General features: G+C 44.7%; 1 protein-coding gene across 1 annotated transcript; it reads right to left on the bottom strand.

Moving 5' to 3' along the window:
- Positions 1-437: 437 nt before the first annotated feature.
- srebf1 (sterol regulatory element binding transcription factor 1) lies at positions 438-21,302 on the bottom strand. The gene is made up of 19 exons (XM_035397201.1): positions 20,920-21,302; positions 15,708-16,181; positions 14,259-14,437; positions 13,815-13,964; positions 13,094-13,312; positions 12,625-12,739; positions 12,320-12,477; positions 11,911-12,133; positions 11,563-11,744; positions 10,504-10,765; positions 9,218-9,384; positions 8,670-8,838; positions 8,084-8,192; positions 7,581-7,690; positions 7,176-7,308; positions 6,889-7,054; positions 4,532-4,711; positions 3,038-3,149; positions 438-2,780 (listed from the first exon to the last, which is right to left on the bottom strand). Exons 1-19 carry the CDS (start codon positions 21,023-21,025, stop codon positions 2,560-2,562), a joined length of 3,435 nt encoding a protein of 1,144 aa, XP_035253092.1. The 5' UTR covers positions 21,026-21,302; the 3' UTR covers positions 438-2,559.
- Positions 21,303-23,289: the final 1,987 nt, after the last annotated feature.

The following is a 23,289-nucleotide window of genomic DNA, read 5'->3' as shown; positions in this document are numbered from 1 at the left end:
AACCGTTAATATCTCACTTTGGAAAAATGGACAATTGCAACAGCTATCCATAATTAAATGCATACATTTATTCATGTAGCATAATGACAATGAACCATTTATAGCCACACACACTACTGATGAGTAACTGAATTCAGTTCATAATGGTAGTGGCAGTGCAGTACACTGGGTGGCCAGAGGGTTGCCAGTTTGATTCCCAGGTAGCATTTCCTGGGAATCAGAAGCTTGCTCAAAGCACTACCAGTCTTCCAGGAAGTTTCTTGGTCTGCGCAGCTAATACCCAGCTGCATGGGGAATGAAATTGAACAGAAGTGGGGGGGGGGAAATGCTGTATGTATGCTGTATCAGATGCCCTGAATAGAAACACTAGCCAAGTCATATACACACACATGTACCACATGCTTCACCTCATTTGGAAATTCCACGAGAGCTCGGTGCACCTTGTTACAAAATTTTCTTTTTATTTACATTCTCAAAAATGAATCAACAGGCAAAGAGAAGCAGAGGAAACTGTTTAAAAACACCTTTCCACCTTCCTGTGACGCACGGCCCCCTACGGACTCGCTAGTCAGACCGGGAGATGCTCGGGACTCTTTTCAAAGGGGTGGTCGAGCCCGTTCCGCAGATGAACGTGCGGGATTCGCAGGTCAGCGCTGCGGTCCTGGAGAGCAGGTCCAGCGTTGGGGCCAACGGGCTGGAGCAGACTTGCGTGCTCTCCCGGGAGGGGAGAAACGGCCAGGGATTAAATGTCCATCTTCAGCCACGAAACGCAGCAGCACGAGGACTCCGCCTAAATTGTGTGTGGGGTTCGTGCCTTTTAACCACACTTTGACCAGGTTCCCAAACCTTATAGCACCTGTCTCTCTCCCCCAAGAGAGAGTGAGGCCTCTTTAATCTCCAAAATGAGACTTATGTATTAGCAGTGACTCACTGGCATCAGTTGTGCATGGTTCACAATAGTCCATAACTGCTGGCGCACTGTACATCCACCCATTATGGGGTTCACGAAGCCTCACTCTCCCAAATTCTTACCGAATGACACAGACATTTACCACAGGCAGTAAACGGTAACACTGAAGCATGTTCTTATTTTCCCCCCTAAATAACATTTTGCAGTAGTTGCCAGGATCTTGGTGTTCAGTTAAACTACAAGTAAGCAGTCCTCACCTCACATGTCATCACCGTGGCCATTTTAAGTGCATCGAGACGGCCGACCTCTTCCAGTTCCACGCGTGCACAAGCGTGCGGAACTTGAACGTGACCACAAATTCTCATGTTGCCCCAATGTTCACAAAAATGTTCTTACAACAGTTTACTTGGGTGGACCCAAAAAGAAAAAAAGGGAAGACAAGACTTTAAAATTGAGCCTCTGTGTATATTAGGAGGATACAGGAAGCTAAATACTGTCAGAAGACCACCGTGATCTTACAGAAATTATACTGGTGGAATAAATCAGAAATTTAACCAGACTATCTGACAAATTATTTTCTTTATATGGAAACCCATCCATTCTTCCTGCTAACTTCCTGCTGCCCCCAGAGGGCGGTATCCCAACATGGGCCACTGGAGAAACAGAACGTATCACTCCACAATGAAAAAATACTGATCGGAGGGGAAAACATATAAGAAAAATTATAAATACACTTTTGAAATGTACACAAAAGAAACTATGAGAAAGCAAACTCATGAAGCCTTTTCGCTGTTCATTTGTCAAAATTAAGCCCAGCTAGGGTAGTGCAGAGAAGGTCTGTACAATTAAACTTATAAAAGGAGCTCGCTCACATTCGCGCCCACCTCCCTGGCAGTGGGACAGACAGGTGTGCCCAGACGGCTAGTTCTTACTTCAGCATTTTCAGATCAAAAGATTGGGAGGGGATTCTTTTCTAAGAAGGGAAAAAAAAAAAAAAGCTTTCAACAACTTTGCAATCCAGTAAGGTTCCATCTCCTTTCTGAGCTCAGGACACCCTGCGCCATCGTGTGGCCAAAATCCGTCACTGCAGTGCATCAAAAAAAAAAAAATCAACCAGTTTTAATCAGGGAATATAAATAAAATAAATAACAATCGAAAGCCATAACACCAATCAAAAAAAGCATATTCAGTTCCATATATGGTAAACTAACAAATGCTTCCGCCCCCCTTGTAAGACTTTTAACTGACACTGATCCTCCATAAAGTAAGTTAAATAAAAACTAAAAATAAACAGAAGAGTGGGACTGGTTTGCATGGACTTCCTTTAACGTGGACCGCAGGGACTCAACCTCATGATGCGTGAGACAGAAGGGAGGGGACTAAAGCTGAAGGGTGGGGGCCTCTTCCAGCCGGGTGGTTGTTTACTTTCGCTCCGTTTGTCTGTACGAACTGCTGCAGGGTTTGGAGGGCCGTCTGGGATCAGAGACCTGACCTGTGTGTGTGTGTGCTTTTCTAGGAGGAGGTGTGTGTGTGTGTGTATGCAGGTGGTGGCTGTCTGTGTCTGTTTGTATGTGTGTGTGTGTGAGTATGTGTGAGTGTGTGAGTGTGTGTGCAAGCATGCGTGTGTGTGTGTGTGCGTGCGCGTGTCTTTAGGTGGAGGTGACAGTCGTGCCGCTGCCCAGTTTAATGATCATCTGCTGGCAGTCGTGGAGGCTGCGCTTGTCCCCCAGCTTCTCCAGGGTCCGCGCCGCGTCCGCCAGCATGCCCACCCGCTGGCCCGGCGCCGACAGGAAGGAGGGGGGGAGGTACCGGCACGCCAGCATCACCGCCTCCGCCTGCTCCCGCTGGCCCGGGCGCGTCTCGCTCTCCTCTGCGCAAACACACACACACACACACACGCACTGTAACACACAGTACTGCACACACACAAACATCACTGCTCCCACTGGCTTGGTTTTGTCTTGCTCCTCTCTGCGCAAACACACACTCTCTCTCACACACACACAAACGCAGACACACGCACACGCACACACGCACTCACGCACACACACACACACGCACACACGCACACACACGCGCGTGCACACACACACTCACACACGCACGCACACGGTACTGGACACACACCTGTTTTGGCCCCGGGCGTGGCGCGGCGGCGAAGGGTGCGGTCCAGGAGCTGGTGTGTGCGCGTGGGACTGGCCCCCGCCATCAGCCGCGCTGTGGCCTCGTGCAGGAACAGCTGGAGACAGAGGGAGGCTTCAGTCACATGACCAATGCCACACCCCGACAGACCCCCCACCCCTCTGAATGCTCCTCCCACATCTCTATCCATATATTCTCCATATTATTTAGCCTGCATATAAATCCTGAAATAATACATTAAAATATAATACAATAAAAAAGTAAAATTCATTATACTTAAATATGTGATTATTCAACATACTATTAATAAATTACAAGTGTTAGATATTTTACTAAGAGGTCTGAGAAATTGAAGTCCCCAGAGCCTGAGAAAAAACAAGACTAGAAAGCCTGCCCTCAAAAACTGAAAAAAAGTCTACAGTATTTCAAAATGTAATTTTTCTTCTTGTTAAGGACTTCACATTACATATGTGCGAGATTTAAAAAAAAAAATACAAATGTATGTGAAGACCGCAAACAGGAGAAGTGATTGGAAACCAGTGTTGGGGAGTAGCAGAACCACATGCAATGAAGTTACTAGCTTAACTAAGGAGTGTGCTGTAGCCTGACTAATTTAAAAAGCAATCAGCTTTCAAGTAGTGAAGTTATTTTTTTATCCAAGTAGAAAGGAAGTGGGGAGTTTTCTACTAATTCTGTCAATAAATCACTAACAGTAGATATATATGAAGTAGAATATTGTCGTATGAGTTGGTGAGTTAATGTTTCTATTATGGTATCATATAATTACTGCTATAAAAGCTGGTTGGAACTGCAGACAAAAAAACGTGGAATATTAGATTGCATCCAATATAAAAAGTGCAAAGTGCATTACACAGAAAAAATTGTTGCTCTGCAACAGCAGCAATAAAGGTAGTGGAAAACCACTGAATGCTATGCTGCAGTGTGGTGTAAAATTAACAGACTGTTTTAGAGGACTGCACCCATTACAGAGTTAGTGGATGTCACTGTGCAATTTAAACTCACATAAAGACTAAAAAGTTTGCTGACAAATTTTTAAACCCATTAACCATTGTCTCATTCCTTTCCTCCCTCGGCTCATTCTCCACCATCCCTTCTTCCTCATCCCCTCCCTCCATCCCCCTCCCCCTCAGCGTTCTCTCTCCCCTCCCACCCACTCTCCCTCCATCCATCTCTCAGTCCTTCCCTCCCTCCCCCCCTTCCCCCCTCCCCCTCTCTTTACATTACATTTATTTTATCCAAAGCGACGTAAAAAAAGTACATTTCATGGTCATAGACAACTGCTAAACACAGGTTCAGTAAGGTACAATACTTATTTTGTACAGCTATTTCTAGCCAAAAAATCTCTCTCCCTCCCTCCATCCATCCATCCTTCCACCTCCCCTCCCTCTCTCTCTCTGTCCCCCCCCTTCCCCCTCCCTCCCCCCCCCCCCCTCCCTCCCTCCCTCCTCCGGCGCTCACCCTGCGCATGGCGGGCCTGAAGGTCTGTGCCAGCTTCCTCAGGGAGCTGAGGTCCTGCTGGAAGCCGTGCAGCTCGCTGGGCGTGGCCTGCAGAGCCCCGCCCGGCCCCACCGTCTGCTGCTGCCTCCACACAGTGGTGCGGGTCACCAGCAGCAGGTCGCACAGGAGCAGCTGCACCACCTGCACGTCAGAGGTCAGAGGTCAGGGGTCACCAGAGTCAGAGCGGAACTCGTTCCGTTTCATGCACATCTGTTGGTGTGAGTGAACGAGTATGTGGAATTGTGTGTATGTATGAGAGTGTGTGTACAGTATGTGAGAGAAAATGAGTGTATATCTGTGTGTGTGCAAATGAGTGTCTATGTGTGTTTGTGTGTGTGCGAGTGTGTGTGACTTTGTGTGAGTGTGAGTGGGAGCCCGTTGTTGGATGTGGCCCAGCTCAGTGCTGCACTGCAGAAACATTGCACTTGGTACAGACACATGCAATGCAACTACAATGCACCACAGAACCAGCCAGCACAGGACCCACTGCCTGCAGCCCAGCCCTGGACACGTGTGTGACGCGCAGATGAAGATACACAAAAGCAGCAGCACATCACATCAACATTCATCTCAATACGAGAAACTGCACTGAAGAAGGGGGTGTGGCCTGGAGGTAACAAGACAAGTACCCTAATGATTTTGTGACAGAAATATGGGGTGCCGGTTTGTCAACTTGAATAAGAACATTTTTTCCTCACATTTAAAAATATAGTAGTGTAAATTATTTCTTTAGGAAAAATATCAAATAATAAATCCGTTTCAAAATAAAGAAGTTAAATATTTAAATGATATCTAAATCTGTCATAAAAAAAGAAATATTTAGTGACAAATTAAGTACTTATTTATATATTTGCATATTTACTGCGAAATAAATATTTAATAACATTTCAAATATTTCTATTAAAACATAAACTTCAATGATAAAACGGGTATTTACTTCAAAAACAAATATTTATATTAAATCTTAAATCTGGGACTTTTAGATTAAACATTTAAATTAAATCTAAATGTTCAATTTTCACTTTGCAACATTTATGAATTTGCTATGGGAATCCACATTCAAACTAAATAAATATCACAAAGTACACTTCTATGATTTAAATTTAAGTTAAATATTTATTTCTGAACCAAAGATTTATTAAGTTAAATATTTAACAGAAAGCTAAATATTTGTTTCATTGATACAGATATAACATTGAAATTAAATATACAATTTCTCACTAATTATTTATTTAGCAGAACAGATATAAGATATAAGTCAAATAAATATTTTTCTTCAAATATTCAATTATGTGTCTTACATTTTGATATATATTTGATATATATTTGATATATATTTATTAAGTTGTCATATATTTATTTATGGTCACAGATTTAATATTTAAAATAAATACTTCAGCAGGTTTTCCCTTTGATTTATAAATTAAATCTTATAAATTAGCTATTTATTTATTTATTTAATTATTTTATAATATATTTATCCCTTTCCTAAATAAATTGATAACTGTTTCTAACACATTTGACAAAATAAATGGTCTTATTAAATATTTAATTTATCTGTTAAATCTGTTATTCTAAATAAATATATAACCACCTATTAAATATATAACATAACTAAATTAGAGACATTTGATTAAATATTTAAACTATAAATAAATATTATTTAACGATTCTATATTTATTTTTATTATATACAAATATTTAGCACTTTGTTAAATATATATATCGTAAATCTCAGGTTGAAAAATAATTATTAACTTAAATGCTAATTTCTGAACTTTACACTTGGTAGGATTTAACAAATATGCTAAATATATGCTAAATAACCACACCCACCTATGACTCATTGGGTCAACTAGGCCCTCAGGAACTGTGTACTTCAGAAGTCCCTGAGACAGAAGTTTAAAGGCAGACACTGGTGGTGATTTCTATATTGTTTTGTACATTCAGCTTAATATTTCATACATTTAAATAAATGTTTAGCTAAACGTTTGATACATTTAGCTAAATCTTTCATTTATTAATATAAATGTTTATCTAAATATTTGGTTTATTTAGCTACATGTTTCATTTTATTTAATAAAATGCCTCTAATCTGAATATAGGTTACATATTTAGTAGGTTGTTATGTATTTATTTAGAATCACAAATTTAATATATACTTGAATATTCAATAACATAATTTATTTTGTCAAACTTTTAAATTAAATGTGATAGAAATAGTTATCCATTTTTCTTTGTTTATATCGTGACGGCACTTTCTTCATATCGTGACTATGGCAAGGCACTTAGTTCGTATTGTGACAGTGGCAGGGTACCTTGTCTATGTTGCTGCAGTAGCAGTGTGGTCCCAGGTTCAGGCTGTCCCTCAGCAGGCTGCTGGCCCGCTCACTGTGACTCAGACTCAGCTGGCAGTTCTCCGGTTTGGACAGAGCAGCGCGAACTGCCTTGAACACGCTCAGCATCGCCCTGGGCAAAGGGCTCCTGCACAGAATAACACAGCTTAATAAGGTAATGCTCAGTGTGTGTGTGTGTGTGCGTGTGTGTGTGTGTGTTTGTGTGTGTGTGTGCGTGTGTGTGTGTGTGTGTGTGTTCAGTATCTCACTCTGCATTCTGCAGACTGCGGGGCAGGTGTTCCACGGCTGGATAAAGCCTCTCTGCTGCCACGTCGTCTCCCTGCAGCCAGTTGATGATGACCACCGCAACACTGGACCACCACTTAGAGTGAGGATCGCACCCTGCACACCACAAACACACAGCGCCTGCGTCATCAAACGCACGCACACCGCGTCGCCACGGACACTGGACCACCACTTAGAGTGAGGATCGCACTCTGCCCAAAACAAATGCACATCATCATCAAAAGCAACACGTACACCCCAATGGACACACAAGACCTAAACCAGCCGCCAATCAAAAGGAAAGCACAGAAACCTGCAGACACTGTGGCCCTCCCGGACTGGAGATAAACCTGCATTTTACACCAGGGGAACACGCCGTTGACGCTCACCGGTCAGGGTGGCCATGTTGGAGCCGATGGCGAAGGACTGTGTGGTGGCGCCGGCTGCGTCCGAGGAGCTGGTGAGCAGCTGCAGGTACTCCAGAGCGTCAGAGTACTCCCTAGAGAGGAACAGGGCGCTTAGCACAGGGGTACTGAACACCGTTCCTCTAAGGACTGGTATGCAGGCAGGATTCAGTTCCCATGCATTTCCCTGTCTCAGTCAGATAATGATCTCTACACACCAGCGCCGGTTCACTCGTGGAATAGACCACAGTTAAACATTTCATACAAGAACAAAAGAAGAAACCTTCAATTTCCATTCATGAGCTAATCATTAAATGCAGCCAAAAAATCAGATCATGTAGGTGATTGGGGCTGTGAATAATTAAAAGCAGAAGTTGACATAAAAACCAGAAATAGAGCTCTAACTGCCCACTGCAACGGGGGGGCGGAGCTTGGCGCTTTCTCACAGTGCCGCCAAAAGGCGTGATGGTTTCTGATTGGTCACTCACCCGTCGCCTTTGCCGGGGGTCTTCTCCTCCTGCGGCTGGGCCACGCAGTACAGCGCCTTCTCCAGCAGGTGCTCCCGAAACGCCTGCGTCACCTGAGCCAGGGGGTCCACTGCGGGAGGCAGAGAGAGCGTCACCGTTAGCCCAGCGAGCGCCATGACATCCCACCCTGGAGAAACGCCATCCAAGCTACAGGTCCGCTGGGCCTTGATAGCCGCAGGGATGGCTGCTTTTCACCACTAGTCCCAACCCACAGAACCCTTTATCAACACCATCCTGTCCAGGTTATGACACTAACAACTCGCTATTCATAATTTAGGGTATTCATAATGGGTTTGGGGATGGTTTTGGAGATGGGAGTCGGATTTTGGCGTAAGTTTAGAGTTTGGGTTGGGCTTTGATTAGTGTTGCCACCTCCAGGAAAATAGACAAATTAAATACTACAACTACAATCCCAGGCTACTGTAATTTTATCAGTAGGCTGCAATATGCATTTCAATGTTTTAAACTGTGAATACGTTTTGTACTTTCTGTTCCAAGGGCCAAAATTGCCACCAGAGAGTTAAACGTTGCAGTTAACATGACTGACCGGTGTTGCCAGCCTGGCTGTAGATGCTTTCTTTGGGGGTGCTGCGTACGGCCCAGTCCCCGTCAACGAAGAAGCGATGGCCCAGGGGGTGGCAGAGCCACTGCATGGCGGGAGGGACGCTGCCACTGGGGGAGAGGCAGGCCTGCCGAGCACTGCCCAGGAACACACGCTGCGGGGGGGGAAAGGGGGGCGGGGGGGAGATACACAAACTTCACACACTGCACCAGATAAGTACTGATATCAGGGCAACGACTCAAACACCCAAGAACAAATTTTCTGGAAGCGATGATGACATTAAAAAACTTTGGTGAAAATTTGATCCATTTTGTAATACGTTTTTTCAACTTCAAAGATTAAAATCACACATAACTAATTTTGGCATGAACATAATTTGTGTGTAAAATATGGAGTTGGAAAATACCTTTAAAATTTTGGTGTGGTGGTACAAACATACACAACGTCGTACAAACTTTTCAGGGGAGTTACACACAGACACACATATACACACTCACACACACAAACACACACACACACACGCACACACTCACAGCGATGAAGTGCAGGGCGCGGGGCAGGCTGGCCTTCACGCGGAGAGCGGCGGAGACGTAGATCTCGGCCAGCGTGGCGACGGGCAGGCTGTCGGCCGCGCACTCGGCCAGGTTGACCGCGCTCAGCGCCATGTGCACCGCCGACAGGTGACTCCCACACAGCTTACCTGCACACGAACAAAACAAACCAAGCAAAATGGCGCCTTAAACACTCCATACCGGCAAAAAATGAAACACGCAGTCACGTATAAAAACAACATGACTTGTCATCAAGACGTTCTGTGTGTGGAAGATAAGTTGCTTTGAGGGTACTGATCAAAAGAAACGGTATCTGCTAAAACATTCCTCCTCATGCGGGTCAAGCCTACTGTTCACCACTGACTGCTAAAACCACACAGGCAGGTTTGTATTAAAAAAAATTTCATCATTAAAATGAATACAAAATATAAAGAATCTATCACAGTATATTTCATGTTAATATAAAATTGACTGCAATTTTATGAAATAATAAAGTATTAGTTATTATGTTTCCTTCTCATCTGACCAGACCCCACTTATCACCAACATTAGCCCTTAGTTTACACTGGTTTAATGTAACAGCACAACATTTAACATTATTTTCAAAATCCCTAATGGTTTCTAATTATAAATAACTGTGGGAATTATTTATAATAAATAAACTACAATTAAAATTACAAAACAACAGACTGAAGAATTTCAACCTTTTGTTTTATCATTTAGTTATAATTACTTAAGAATTGTTTTCAACAATATAGTTATAGTATCTCATAATTGCTTTATAATCATTAACAGTAGTTGGCCACATATTCGATTTTAAACATTTAATGACCCACCATTACAAAGTTAAACATTAATAGATTTGCAATTCTTGTGGCAGAGAGAGGGGGATTTCCAACTGAAAAAGAGAAGGCTGCAGTGAACTGGCACAGTAGCCGTGAGAGAGAAGCTAAAACTGAACCACTTCAGTAAAAATTCACCTGTATGAATGATCAGCGTGCAAAAACATAAACCCCTTTCCCAGATAAAGGCCCATAAAACGCCAAATAACAAAAAGGGAAACTCAAACTGAGGTTAAAAATGTTCAAATATTTGTCATTTTTTCCCCAATCAAATCTGTACTTGACCCATGAATTGGGCGATTTTAAATAATTAACAGTAGACGTTGGCATGAGAACCAAGAAACCCCCCCAGGAACAGGGTCCCCTCATCTGTAATAAAGCCCCTCTTAGTGTCCTAGCTGAGCTGATCTCACTGCTGCCCCCTACCGGTCATGTGGAGCTGGTGCAGGCGGTGGTAGACCAGGGCGGCGTCGCGGCTGCTCTTGCGCGCGTCCTCCTGCAGGGGGCGGTCCGCCCTCAGGCCCCCGGCCCGGCCGGCCAGCCAGCGGCCCACCCACAGCCGCTGCAGGCAGAGCCGAAACCCCGCCCACAGCGCCGCGCACGCCTGGTCCAGCTGCGACGTGGGGAGGGGCCGGCCCAGAGCCTTCAGACACGTCCACAGGTTCTGAGACGCCTGCGGGAAGTCTCCCTGCAGCAGGGAAGAGAGGGAGGGAAAGAACGAGAGACACAGGAGAGAAAGAGGGAAAGAGAGGGAGGGAAAGAACGAGAGATACAGGAGAGAAAGAGGGAAAGAACGGCAGATACAGGAGAGAAAGAGGGAAAGAGAGAGAGATGGAGACGGAAAGGGGGTGAGAGAAACAGAAAGAGTGTGAAAACGAGAAGAAGGGATTTGCATTTCGGTTGGATTTTCTTGCTTATCACAGCTCATTTTCATCTGTGCTTGAGAGACATTACTCATACACTCGCTGGTCTGTGAATGCTGCTGGCCAGGTCTGGCACTGCTGCTCATGTAAATCAGGAGAAGGTACTCCTGTTCCTCAACACTGTAAGCCACTCAGGACGTGAGCGTCTCCTACATGACTAATGAACCTTAGCGTAAAGGAAGATTAGCGATAAAAAGTAAAAACTATTCAATGGCTAAAAAGAAAAGATGACCCACGTCACCTCTAGGAGGCAGCAGAGGACAAGTTACAACACTGATGAGATTAATAACTAATAAAGTTTTGTTTACTGTGGTGCAAATTAACAGAGCAATTACTGGCAAAGCCATCAGAACACATGCTGGTGTAATATACACACAAATATAAGTTCAAATCAGTTGAAATTCTGGACCAAAATGTAGTGGAGAAACAAACCCAGGATGGACACCGCATGAATACCGCTCACAAGGGTGGATAAACACACAAAAAACTCAAATGTCCACCCAGTCAAACTCTGTCCCTGGGTGTGTGTTTTTAGCGCGTTTCCGTGGTGCTGGGGGCTCACCCGGGCCAGGTCCAGGTCGGCCTGCTTGCGGTGCCTCCAGAACAGGACGGAGGAGCCGGAGTGGGGCCGGGTCACGGGCTCGCCGTACACTAGCAGGCGGATCAGAACCCCGACCACCAGAACCCCGTTCAGCAGCCAAATCAGCAGCGTGGGAACCATCCAGTCCAGCCAACCAGAGCCATCTGCAGGGGGGAGGGACCGGAACCTGTCACTCAATCTGACTGGCACATTCGCTCACTGTGTCACCACTCGCATACATATCTACGCATATGTAAGTATTCTAAGGAAGTTTTTGATTATGTTTTCCTTATGTGTTGCCATGGGAACGGCGTGGATGTGATCCCTTACCTCCGCCGTCCAGACCCAGCATGGTCCTGCCCGTTCCAGAGTGCTCCGGGGTGCCGGTGGTTGCCGTGGCACCCGCCCCGCCGCACAGCAGGGCCGCCAGCGGGTTGAGGGAGAGGAAGAGGAAGGTGAAGGCGCAGAGCGCCAAGCGAGAGCGGTCCAGCATCCCTACCCCGCCCGCTGCACCTGCCCCGCCCACAGCCAGCGTCTCAGACTGCACTGCTGACTAAGAGAGAGAGGGAGGGAGGGAGATGGGGAGGGACAGAGAGGGGGAGGGGTAGAGGGACAGAGAGGGAGGGATGGAGGGAGAGAGACAGGGGTGGAGGGAGAGTGACAAGTGTAAATGTGGGACACAAATGGACCATGCACCAATAGTGTGTGCGCGTATGTGCAGGCGTGTGCATGCAGGTACCTTGGTCTCCTCCACCATAGGGCTGTCGGGCTCAGAGTCGCTGCTGCAGTGAGAGTAGGGACTCCTATTGGGCGAGCCGGCATCTGAGGGAGGCGGGGTCAGCAGCTCAGTCTTCACCTCCCCATCAACCTCCATGGCAACCAGGTCCTTCAGGGACTCTGCAGGGAGGAGGTCAGGGGTCAGTCGTTAACGCTCACCTGTACATCTCTGTGCACCAGCCTATCGGTCAGCTGGCAGACGGAACCATCCGGAACGCGCGCGGGAAGATGGGCGGGGCGAGGGGCGGGGACGGGGGAGGCACTCACTGTTCTCCTGGTGCGCCATCTTCAAGGCCATGTTCTCCTGCTTCAGCTTCTGGTTGGACTGCTGCAGGAAACGGATATAGTCGATCGCCTTCCTCAGAACCGCCGACTTGTTGAGCTGTCCAAAAAAAAACCAAGATAAAACAGGTGAAAAAAAGACTGTTGTTCACAATTTTGTGTGAAATGTCACGTGAAATGTTGTTACATTCCTCTGGCGCCCCCTCTTGGTTGACAGTATATTGCATCTCTCATCTAGTGTTTCTCAACTCAAAGTCTCAACTCCCAGTCTCTCAAATTCACCGTTGATTGCTCCAAAAAAAAAAAAAGAGGAAAACATTGTTCTGTTGAATGGGAGGCCTCTCGCTTCTTCTTCCCCTTTTCTTCGGTATTAACAGGTCTCTGTTCCCTTTTCTCTGGGCGCGCTGGCTGACTGAGGGGGGCGAGTGAGGTTAATTCCGCGGGGTGCTCTCACCTTGGCCTCCGTGCCGGCCACCAGGTCCTTGAGCTCGAGGATCTTGTCGTTGATGGAGGAGCGGTAGCGCTTCTCGATGGCGTTGTGGGCCGTGCGCTTCTCGCCCTTGTGGGGCAGGCCCACCGGCTTGCCGCTGATGGCGATGCGGTTGATCGGCAGCTTCTCGGCGTCCATCATGAGGGGGACCGTGGTCAGGATGGTGCCTCCGCTCATGAGGGCCTGGGGGGGGGGGGTCACAGGGGTCAAACTCATTTAATGAGAAAAGAAACCTTAAGCTGCCCGGAGCAACCCTTATTATTACGAATGTGCACTGATTTCTACAAATGCATACATATTTGTAAAGACATATTTCCCTACACAGATACCTCGTGCTTTTTATACGCAAACCAAATGTATGCTCCGAATTTATGCATGTATTTTTGGCAAGAAGACATTCTGAAATGTAAAGTTCACTTGTGAAGTGTTGAATCTGCATTTGCGGATCGAGGGACGTGTGTGCATTCAGTGACGTAACTCTGTGAGTTTCCTTTTTTTATTTTTTTGGATTTTGAAACCTGAACCTGCAAACTTCTGGACTTGCGCCCCAAGCTCTGATTTCTGGGGGTAACTGAGATGAGTGGAAGTACCTGCAGGGAGGTGTTCTGGAGTGCAGATCGAGTTTGTGGGGTGCACAATGCAGAGATTTGGTCTGTGCTGGGGCTGTGTAGATGGGTCTGTGTACCTGCAGAGAGGTGGTCTGTACTGGTGTGGTGGAAGTGGCCAGGGTGGTGATGCAGGGCGTTGCCATGGTGGTTACCATGGTGCCGGAGTCTGGCTTCAGTGTGGTCAGCAGCAAGGAGTCTGCTTTAATGAACTGTGGCTGAAGCAACACCTGAAGAGAACAGCGGGAGGAAGTCATCCAACAGTCATTCAACAGGAAACGCCATTTCACTGTACTTATACCCTACAATGTTTCTGCTTTTTAATGTATCACGATTCGGCTGGGATGAATTCAGCTAGAACTCACTGACGGAATGACTCAGCTAGAAGTGTTAAATTCCCCTTCAAATCTAAAATTATGAAACCAAATTTTTAATAAAACCCTGATATGTGGAGTCATACGGCAAACATTCGGGAAATGCTATCCCTGCTTTTCAATTGTGGCCATGGCGACAAACAAACTCACTGGAACTTGCTGAACGTGAGGAGCGACGGTCTGTGTGGGCGGACTCGAGGAAGTGGTCAGCATGGGCTGAGTGGGCAGGCTCTGGACCTGGACCTGGGCCTGGATGGTGGTTGGCTGGATGTGCTGAGGAGAGGCGGGGAGACTGGACAAAGGCTGGGCAGAGCCTGCTTGACTGACAGCTGCAATGCAACAGAAAGAATGGCACCAAAAATGGTGAATTGCAGCTGGAGTTAGGAAATTTAAATATTGTCTGAGAAACCAGCTGACCAAAATCAGCCGACTAAAAACATTTAACATTTCACTCCACCCACTCAGGCTGCAGTGACTATTTAAAATGCAAGTAACTCAAAGCATGTATAAAGCAGGACTTCACAGATATGCACAAGACAACCAGGTAATATTGCATAGGTTTAAAAGGTATAAATGAAGAAATACGTAAATATGAACTAAATATGCTTAAAAGGTAAAGTATTCTTCCATGTTGGTGAGGCCTCCCCAGACTCATGTTTGGGAATCTCCGGCTTAAAATGGCGACCCTGGATCTGAGGAATTCGCTGAATGCAGCGCACGTTTCAAACAGGAAGTTGTGTCGACCCCTCCCTCCCTGTTCACCCGGGGTCAATGGGATGACGTTACGCAGGCGGAGCCCGGTGATGTCACAAGCAGCCGGCACATGCGGAGGTCTGGACTCCGGACCCTCCGGTAACATCTCACTGGCTTTTATCGCAACAGGGGGACGATTGCCCAACACGTTGTCTAGACAGCCAGCCCGCCCCTGTCAAACTCACGCTGGCCACTGACCCGCTGCGGCCGCCACGCAGCGGAGCGCACGCACGAGCACACGCTGCATTTGTGTGTCAAATGTTTAAACCTGCTCTCCTGCGCGCGTGTTAATAACGTTTGGCTAATATTTTCCTCCTTGTAAAATGACAGCAGCTCAAGCCGCGCGTGTTTCTCTTTTGCTTTGACACTCAAATCTCCATGCAAACATGCCATGGGCTGGCAGACCATCGACTGCCTTCCAGTGTGATGCTGCCTGTAGCGGTGTTCCAGCAGGCTCTCGGAGACATGCAGCGGGAATCAAACGCAGGCGAAAGAAACTGAGAAAGGATCACCTGGGCTTGGGGTAAACAAATACGGAATTTAAACGAGTACACACAGGTGCCCCACCCTAATATACTATGCTATACCCGCCCTAACATTGTGAATGCACCAAACCTTCAAATGTGGACAGCTAAATTCCAGCGCGTTTTTAATTGTGTGCCTGCTGCACTGGCTCTGCATTCTGGGAGTTGCTATGTAAGCCATTGATTCGGAGGTGTGTTATGGTTGCAGATTCTTTATATTTGTACGGTGCCTTTTGCAAGCAGGTTATAACCAGTGCTTTACAGAGGAAAATTCCCCAGAGAAAAGACGTTAGTACAGGTAAGTGATTGGGTGAATCCTTACCTGTGTATCCGCCCTGGGGGGTGTAGCTGATCAGGTGCTGCTGCGTTTGCGGGGGTGTGGTGAAGAAGGCTTGGGGGGCGGTGCTGAAAGCCGGGGAGGACTGCTGCGGCTGGGACAGCCGGGGCTCCGGATTGGCCGGAGCAGGTGGAGGTGGAGTCGGGGGGGTGGACCGCATTTTGGGTGTGGTAATGGTGGGGAGGGGGGGCTGCTGGAAGGCAGGGGGCTGGTACGCCTTGGTGGGAGGGGAGGAGCTACGGGTGGTGGGCGGGCCCAGAAGGGCGTCCAGGTGAGGCATGCTGCCAGGTGTCAGGGCAGAGGAAGAGGAAGAGGAGGAAGAAGAGGAAGGTGAGGAAGAGGGCGGGCTGGCCGCGGAAAGACCCGGGACGTCCGCCGGGGGGCCCACCGCTCCGAAATGGGGGGGATCGAACAGGCCAGGGAACTCCATGTCCTGGTGGTTAATGAGCTGCAGCATGTCTGCGAACATAAGAGGCCAAAGGGTTAGCGCAAGGGGCTAATGTCATTTTTCCATTTTTTAAAAATATTTACATCACTGTTGGAATGCATTATGTAAACTCATATAAATTTGTCCCACAGAAAATCAAATTTTGACACCTATGATGTAAAAAGCTCATTTCTATGCACAAAAAAGGTCGTGAAACACTCATATAATAAAAATGCAAAAAAAACGGTCTCTACGCTTGACAGCCACTTGAAACGTTCAGCATGACTGTAGTGAAACTCAGCACATCTAGATTTTAGGGGAGTCCAGGCTTACGATGCACTTGCGCTACACGTAGGCTAATCTCAGAGCCCCAAACAGAACTTGTGACTCAAAACAATGGCTTGGGAATGTACAGAATAAAATTTGGTCTCTAAAAATTATTAAAAACTTTCTGGCTAGCAGACCCGACAGACTAGGGTTGGGTTTTCACAATTCAAACAAAAAAGCACACAGAAGAAGCCCTGATCATTAAATTTCATAGTGAAATGGCATGACTGCCAATTTGTTTAAAACTCTTAAACATTTAGAAGCTTTTAAAAAATGAACAAAAAAAATCTCAGGATGTCCAAAGAATATTTAGGAGGTCAAACACATTTTCCTTCAAAAACAGTTTTGTAACCTCAAGGGTTTTCATTTGAGTAGTGATCTGGGGATTTTCAGGTTTGACCCCGTAGTGTGAGAAGGGAATAACCTTCTCTGCACAAGATTGCAGACTATGATTCCCAGGCGTAGCAAAGCTGTTGTGTAATTGTGAAATGCTTCAGTAAACATCCTACAGCATAACGACAAAATGTATGAATAAAAGGTACATCATACAATTCTCCCAGGGATGAGGGGGTCAACTAAGCTGCAATCAGAACTCTCAACAACAATGTTTGCAACCTACAATATGGAGCCACCAATATTTAACTAGAGTACGCATTATTCTAGAGAAAGAAGAAAACCCTTCTCTGTTGCTGATTGGCGGCTGAAAAATGGACAGAATAGTCCCCATGTGATCATCATCCTGGCCCCTAAATTTGGTAATGGTCTGAATGACAAGCACGGGGTGAGCCACATGCCCGTGGAAACTTCTGGAAACTGCCAGAAATAAAGCAGTAACACACCCTCTTCAACCACGTTCCACTACTCTCCTTCTGGACCGGAATAAACCAAGTGTCAAAGAAACTAATGCCGTGTTTAAATGACTGCAGTAAAACTGTGGAAGCACGCAAACTGCCTGGCGCAGTTCACTCCCTCTGCCTTCACAGTATGAATTCAAACAGCTATACTTTTTCAATTTACTGCATATGAAAATGAGTACAGTACACAGCCTACATCTTTTCTCGTTTACACAAGTTTTATCAGTCGTTTTACATGTAGCAATATTTAAGTTAGGCATACACCTGGATTAAAAGGCAAATGTGATGTTGAAACATTACTATTAAACAAAACACAGCGGTTTACAACAAAGCAAGACTAAACCTGAAGCTGCTGCACCAGCCTATGCACGCTGCAATACACAGCGCTTGATAAGAACTATAAAAGTACTGCCACCCATAATATCCCAGTAAGTGGTTGTGTTTTTATTTCAAGATATTTCAAAGCATTCTCTACAATGATATATATTTTTAAATCCAAGTGTAAAGGGTTGACAGAGTTTCTCTGGGTAAAAGAGGGTGGAGATCATATAGCATTGCAGGTGCTTTCATTGCAGAACTCTTTTCACGGGGCTAGTCTTCTGCAATAAAACTATTTTGGCAGCCAGCAGTTTGATAGACGGCAGAAGAAAAGTTGTGCCTCGCGGACAGAAGCGACTCGTTTTAAACGGCCTTGCTCAACAGCAACCTTCCGCTCGGGACACACAGGCACTTTTTAATTGAGAATTTTAATATTAGACTGTTGTCTGCTTTTAATAAGATACGGATTCCTTTGCTTTTAAGTCTGCAAGTTGCGCACTGGATCAAAGGAGTTTTAACGAACAAATCCCAGGGCGTCAGCGTGATGAAATGTTTTTCCAACACTCGCATGCCTCAAGGCTGCTCCCTATTCCCAGCACTCTTCAGCATTTACAATGAAATCATGCAAAACCCCAAGAATGGTCTATTCTGGCTGCATAATAAATCAAAACTAGCACAAATAATAAACCAGGCCAATTTTCCTTTAAGCAAATACAACTGAAACACTTGTACAGCCTTGCCATGAAAAGGAAAGCCCTCCAAATAGTGTACCTGATAGTACCCAGGAGATGCTGTGTGAAGGCGTTTATGGTTGTCTAAAGGTTTGATGTTTTAATATTATCTTGTTTTTAACCTGTGTACATTTCCTTTCTCTGTGTATTATTCTCCGTGTTACTTCTGGTTACAACCCTCTACATTGCCAATCAAAACTGGAGCAAACAAATCTCAATGATCTGAGAAAGTAGTACCAAGATGTTATAAAGAGGAATTGAGTGTTTTTCAACAGCCAGGACGATCTTACACAAACAAAAATCATAATTTCATTTATACAGTGTTAAAGAAAACAAATATGAATACGATATGAAGCAAATTTTATTCAACTGAGGTTTCTAACGAGTTTGAGTGCATTTTCATCTTGAAGGTTCTTAGACAGCCCACTGCTGGAGGATTTGGCATTGGTCATTTGGATTTGTCTCATAAGTAACATGGCAGTATCAATCAGTGCTGCAGGCATTTTAGTGGGCTGCCAGAAGAGAGCTCAGTGAACAGAAACGCTGTCAGACCTCCTGCTCTCATGATTAGACGTGCCATACTTCACATCAAAAGTAAGTGTTTATTTTCCCATTTATAAATTTGTAAATAATAATAATAATAATAATAATAAACACTTTAAATGCAAGGGAAACAGTAACTTCTAACCCCAATACAAACAGGTTAGTCTGTTTTTAACTAAACCAGCCAGGTGGGAATTGAAAAAAACAAAAACATTTTGAACATGAAAACATGAAGAAAAAAAAGTATGTTCACTCTTTTTTTCCCAATTAGTGAATGTACTGCTCAGGGCAATACGTAGAAAAACAGAAAGGTGATTTCCAACATGCACACACCCCTGATCGTACAACTTTGTTCCGGGACAGACCTGGGCTATATATGTATTTGAAATACTTTTACACTTTAGATACGGGAAATATTTTTTCAATGACACCAACCAAACATACAATTATATACAATAAGGATTTTTATCCTGAATACTTGTGGGAAAAAATGTTTAGTTTAAAATCGTCAGTACTCTGGATGGATATATATATATATATATAAGAATCTTCAAAGGACCAGTAGACTGGTGTAAATCGGACGAAAAACTGATTTAAAAATTATCATTAGCATCTCCGTAGCAACATTCAAAATCGCAATACTTGTACCAAAACCTAAAACAACTATATACAGCGTGACAAAACAATGAGGGAAAAGGTCATCTTTAGAATCTTGTTACGCGTACAAAAGAGCGAAATTAATTTCAACATTGAATCAGATCAGGAGGTTAACAGGAAAGTACACGCGTGTACAAACCACACCTCCTGTCTCTCCGCGGAAAAACAAGGCAGCCCGGAGTAGGGATTTATAAAGCAATGTTTTGTATGAGGTGATCGCTCGCAGCCAATGAGAAGCCGTGGTTGTGCCTTGCTATGTGGACCGGCCCCCGCGGCAGAAGCCAGAGCGTGCAGGGGTTACTGTGTGCCACTGTCTTCCACGTGGGGTTACTTCAGGTCAGCTATAATACTCTAATGACAATTATGTGGCTAAAACGAATAATTATACAACACGTCAACAATGTCGAGACGGTAAAAATAAAATTAGACGACTATAGCTCTAGTTAACCTATATACATTTTTAAAGCTTACCGAAAGAATGAAAGCGAAAATAGCTTGGGAGCTAATGTTACATTAACTGACAGGCTAGCATGCTATATTTGTATTACCGCCTTCGAATATTTCCAATTACTGTTGACGCAATTATAAAAACTGCTATAATTTAATATGATTTTAAAATGATTTTGAATCCACGACGCTCAATAACCAAGCTACAAGTTTAGACCACGATTTATTAACGTTAGGTATGCAAGTGAACTCTACAGAGGGAATGTCCGACAGTAACCCGGATGACGTCATTCTCACAAGTTTGCAGGGGGCGGGGCCCAAACGTCGCAACTTCGCTGCACAACTACACTGTAAACTAACGTTACTGTATTCATGCATGATGTGACATTACAGCACCGACTACGGGATGCAACGACTTTTAACTGTACGTAACTATAAATATTTATAGGCAACAAAACCCCATCAGTAGCACAAGCACACAACCAGCTCGCTAGCTCACTTTCAGGTGGGGCACGTTAGTTTGTTGTTATGTTAGTAGCCAGCACACTTAGCTAACAAGTTCACTGGGCCAGTTCTGCTTCTCTGATAACGTTATAGACCGACTGTCTCGCCCACTGCCTCACCCCTGGTCAGACTATTTTCAGTGACAAGCTAGTTAATTAAGTTATATCAGTCAGACATCTGAACTGGGTAACACTGATTGTCATGAATACAATTCTTCAGCACTTTAGCTGCATGCGTTAGTTGTCACTGACCTATATCGTCAAAGTTGGCTCACGTTAGCACATTGTAAGTGTCACTTATTCCACCAACCACCTATAACGGTTTTCGACAGCATAACAAGTTCGTTGATCCTCTTGATCAGACGAGATGTTCATCCAAAAGATTCTTACCATCGATGTCGTTCAGTAGCGCCGTGTCAATGTCGCTGGGATCATTCAGAGACAGGCTGGGGTCCAGGTTATCCAGCGACGGGTCGTCAAACGATAAGCTATTCATTTTTGTCTTGTTTAAGGGAGCTTGTGGCTGTAGTCTACTGTCGTTTACTATTCCAAACGCAATTTGCCATAAAGCACTTGTTGGAATAACAAGCAAAGACAAAGTGTTCTTCCCAAGCTACATTTGCAAATACAACGGCACGCAACAATTAGTGCGGCCCACTTCAGTTAAATAAAACTATTGATTTGTCAGAACACTCGCGGTACCCTTGCCATACTGGTGCTCAAAGCAAACTTGTCTAAGCAGAGAGATGAGCGTGCACTAACATGCTTACCGGAGAGCCACGCAAGCCCTCGAGCGCCGAAAATGACTGACGCCAGGTCTAACCAATCATCTGCGCCCAATAGTAAGAGTCTGTAAACAGTCACTCGTGGAGGGAACGAGAGGTATGAGGCATAATATTGACATGTTAACGTATTTTAAATCACGTAAATCGTGTGGTTAAATCAGATTATTCTCTGGATGCATTTTAATGTTTTGTGAAATATTTAGCGTAGCATTTTATTTATACACTGGATTTTCCAGTGAACTAGTTGCTAACTAAGTGAGCACTATCAAGGAAGAAGTCTCGTAGAAAACAATTATTTAATGACTATGCTTTTTTTGCTGTGGCATTACGAATACAAGAATGTAACAACATTGACTCATGACTCGTCCAGTAAATTGCAAGTCGTTCTGGATAAATGTCAGTCACATGTAAGGAAAAATGTTTTTAATATTCTGGTATTATTTGCATGAATTTAGGGTAGGTGTATTTAACTGAACTCTGTACCAGCCAACTTTTAATTTGCAAAGGACAATTTCAACAGCTGCGTGTTTCCACTGTTGGCTTGCTCTTTGCAACCAATCATAGACGTCTGTGGGTGGGCCCATCGCTCAAGTTTGTCTGGCCCACAGAGATGACTCCGCCTGTAGAACCAGAGGGATTGACCAATTGCAGAGTTAAGCACAGAGTGGGGTGATATGACGTAACAACTGTGGCTCTGTGATTACATCATGTATTCCTCCTAAACTGATCAATTTTTAGGTTCACGGACGAAACCATCTAAAGCACTGTAGGCAGTGCCTACAAGCAAAAAAAAAAAAAAAAAAATAGTGCAATTTCAATAGTGCAAACGTTACAAAAATATGGCTTGGCTGTATCTTGAATACAGTACACTGTCACAGAGATGTTTATTTGAAATGAATTGCTCCTCAAAACAAAGACGAAAGGGTGTGATGTGGGTCAATGACCGAGGATAGCACCGTCACCTCTGTAAGAGGAGCGAGCGAATGGGGCGCCATAACAACAAGTCAAGCTGAAGCTGCACTTGCCAGCCCGCTTGTTTCAAATGTGGAGTGTTGGGAATTACGCAAATGAAGTCAAAAGGATAGCGAAAAATACAGGAGGAAGAGGTCTTCGGCTGTATCCCCCCTTCCTTATTTACATGTGTATAAAAATGTGCTATTTTTTTAATTGTTTAAACCTTTTTTTTTTTTTTTTTACTAAATCTTACCTTCAAATGAAATATGGCCCGTAAAAGCATGTGCAGTCACTCACTGTTGATTCCCTTCATAATCTGAAATTCAGCTGTTTGGCGGGCAGGTTCACGGTAAAACTGATAATGAAAGTAAACTCCACCCTGTAAAGTGAATTTGTGACAGAGAAAACAATGTCAGAATATCATCAATATCCATTACCTTCCGGGCCAATTAAGGCCATTAAAGGACACATTTTTTGAGTTCAAACTTTTGTGCATCTCCATGGCATTTCCTCTTTAATGAGCTCCACGTAAGCAGAGCTTTTCTTTCCTACTGCAAATTAAGAACTATCTGTGGAGCTGCAGTCAGGACGCTGAAACCAGGCACCTGGCTGTACTGGCAATAAACTCCAGCAGAACCAGCAAACTGGATGCGGCTGACTGCTTTGCTGCAAAGCATGACAGACAGATCATTCTTCTGTGAATGCTAACTACACTGATCTGTGTTAGCTTGCCAGTTTAAATCACTACATTGCTATACTGCACTTGTAACTGCAATAATCCAGTATACAAGCAAAGAAAGTGCAAATTTGTGCATGCTCCCACACCAGTACATGCACACACGCACGCACACACACTCTGCAGTTACAGCCTTTAAAAGACCACACCCTCTCAGCCCGGCCACTGGCTGACCAGTATGATTTAAACACCTATACTCCACTTTCACAACCATTTATTAGACATAAAAGCTTTTTTTCATAGCAGTTTGACACAGCTTCTGTACATAGCGTAAAGAAACACACA

The sequence above is a fragment of the Anguilla anguilla genome, chromosome 17 (assembly GCF_013347855.1).
Source record: "Anguilla anguilla isolate fAngAng1 chromosome 17, fAngAng1.pri, whole genome shotgun sequence".
Classification (NCBI taxonomy): Eukaryota; Metazoa; Chordata; class Actinopteri; order Anguilliformes; family Anguillidae; genus Anguilla; species Anguilla anguilla.
The sequence above is the reverse complement of the archived record's forward strand: the minus strand, read 5'-3'. Positions and strand labels throughout refer to the sequence as shown.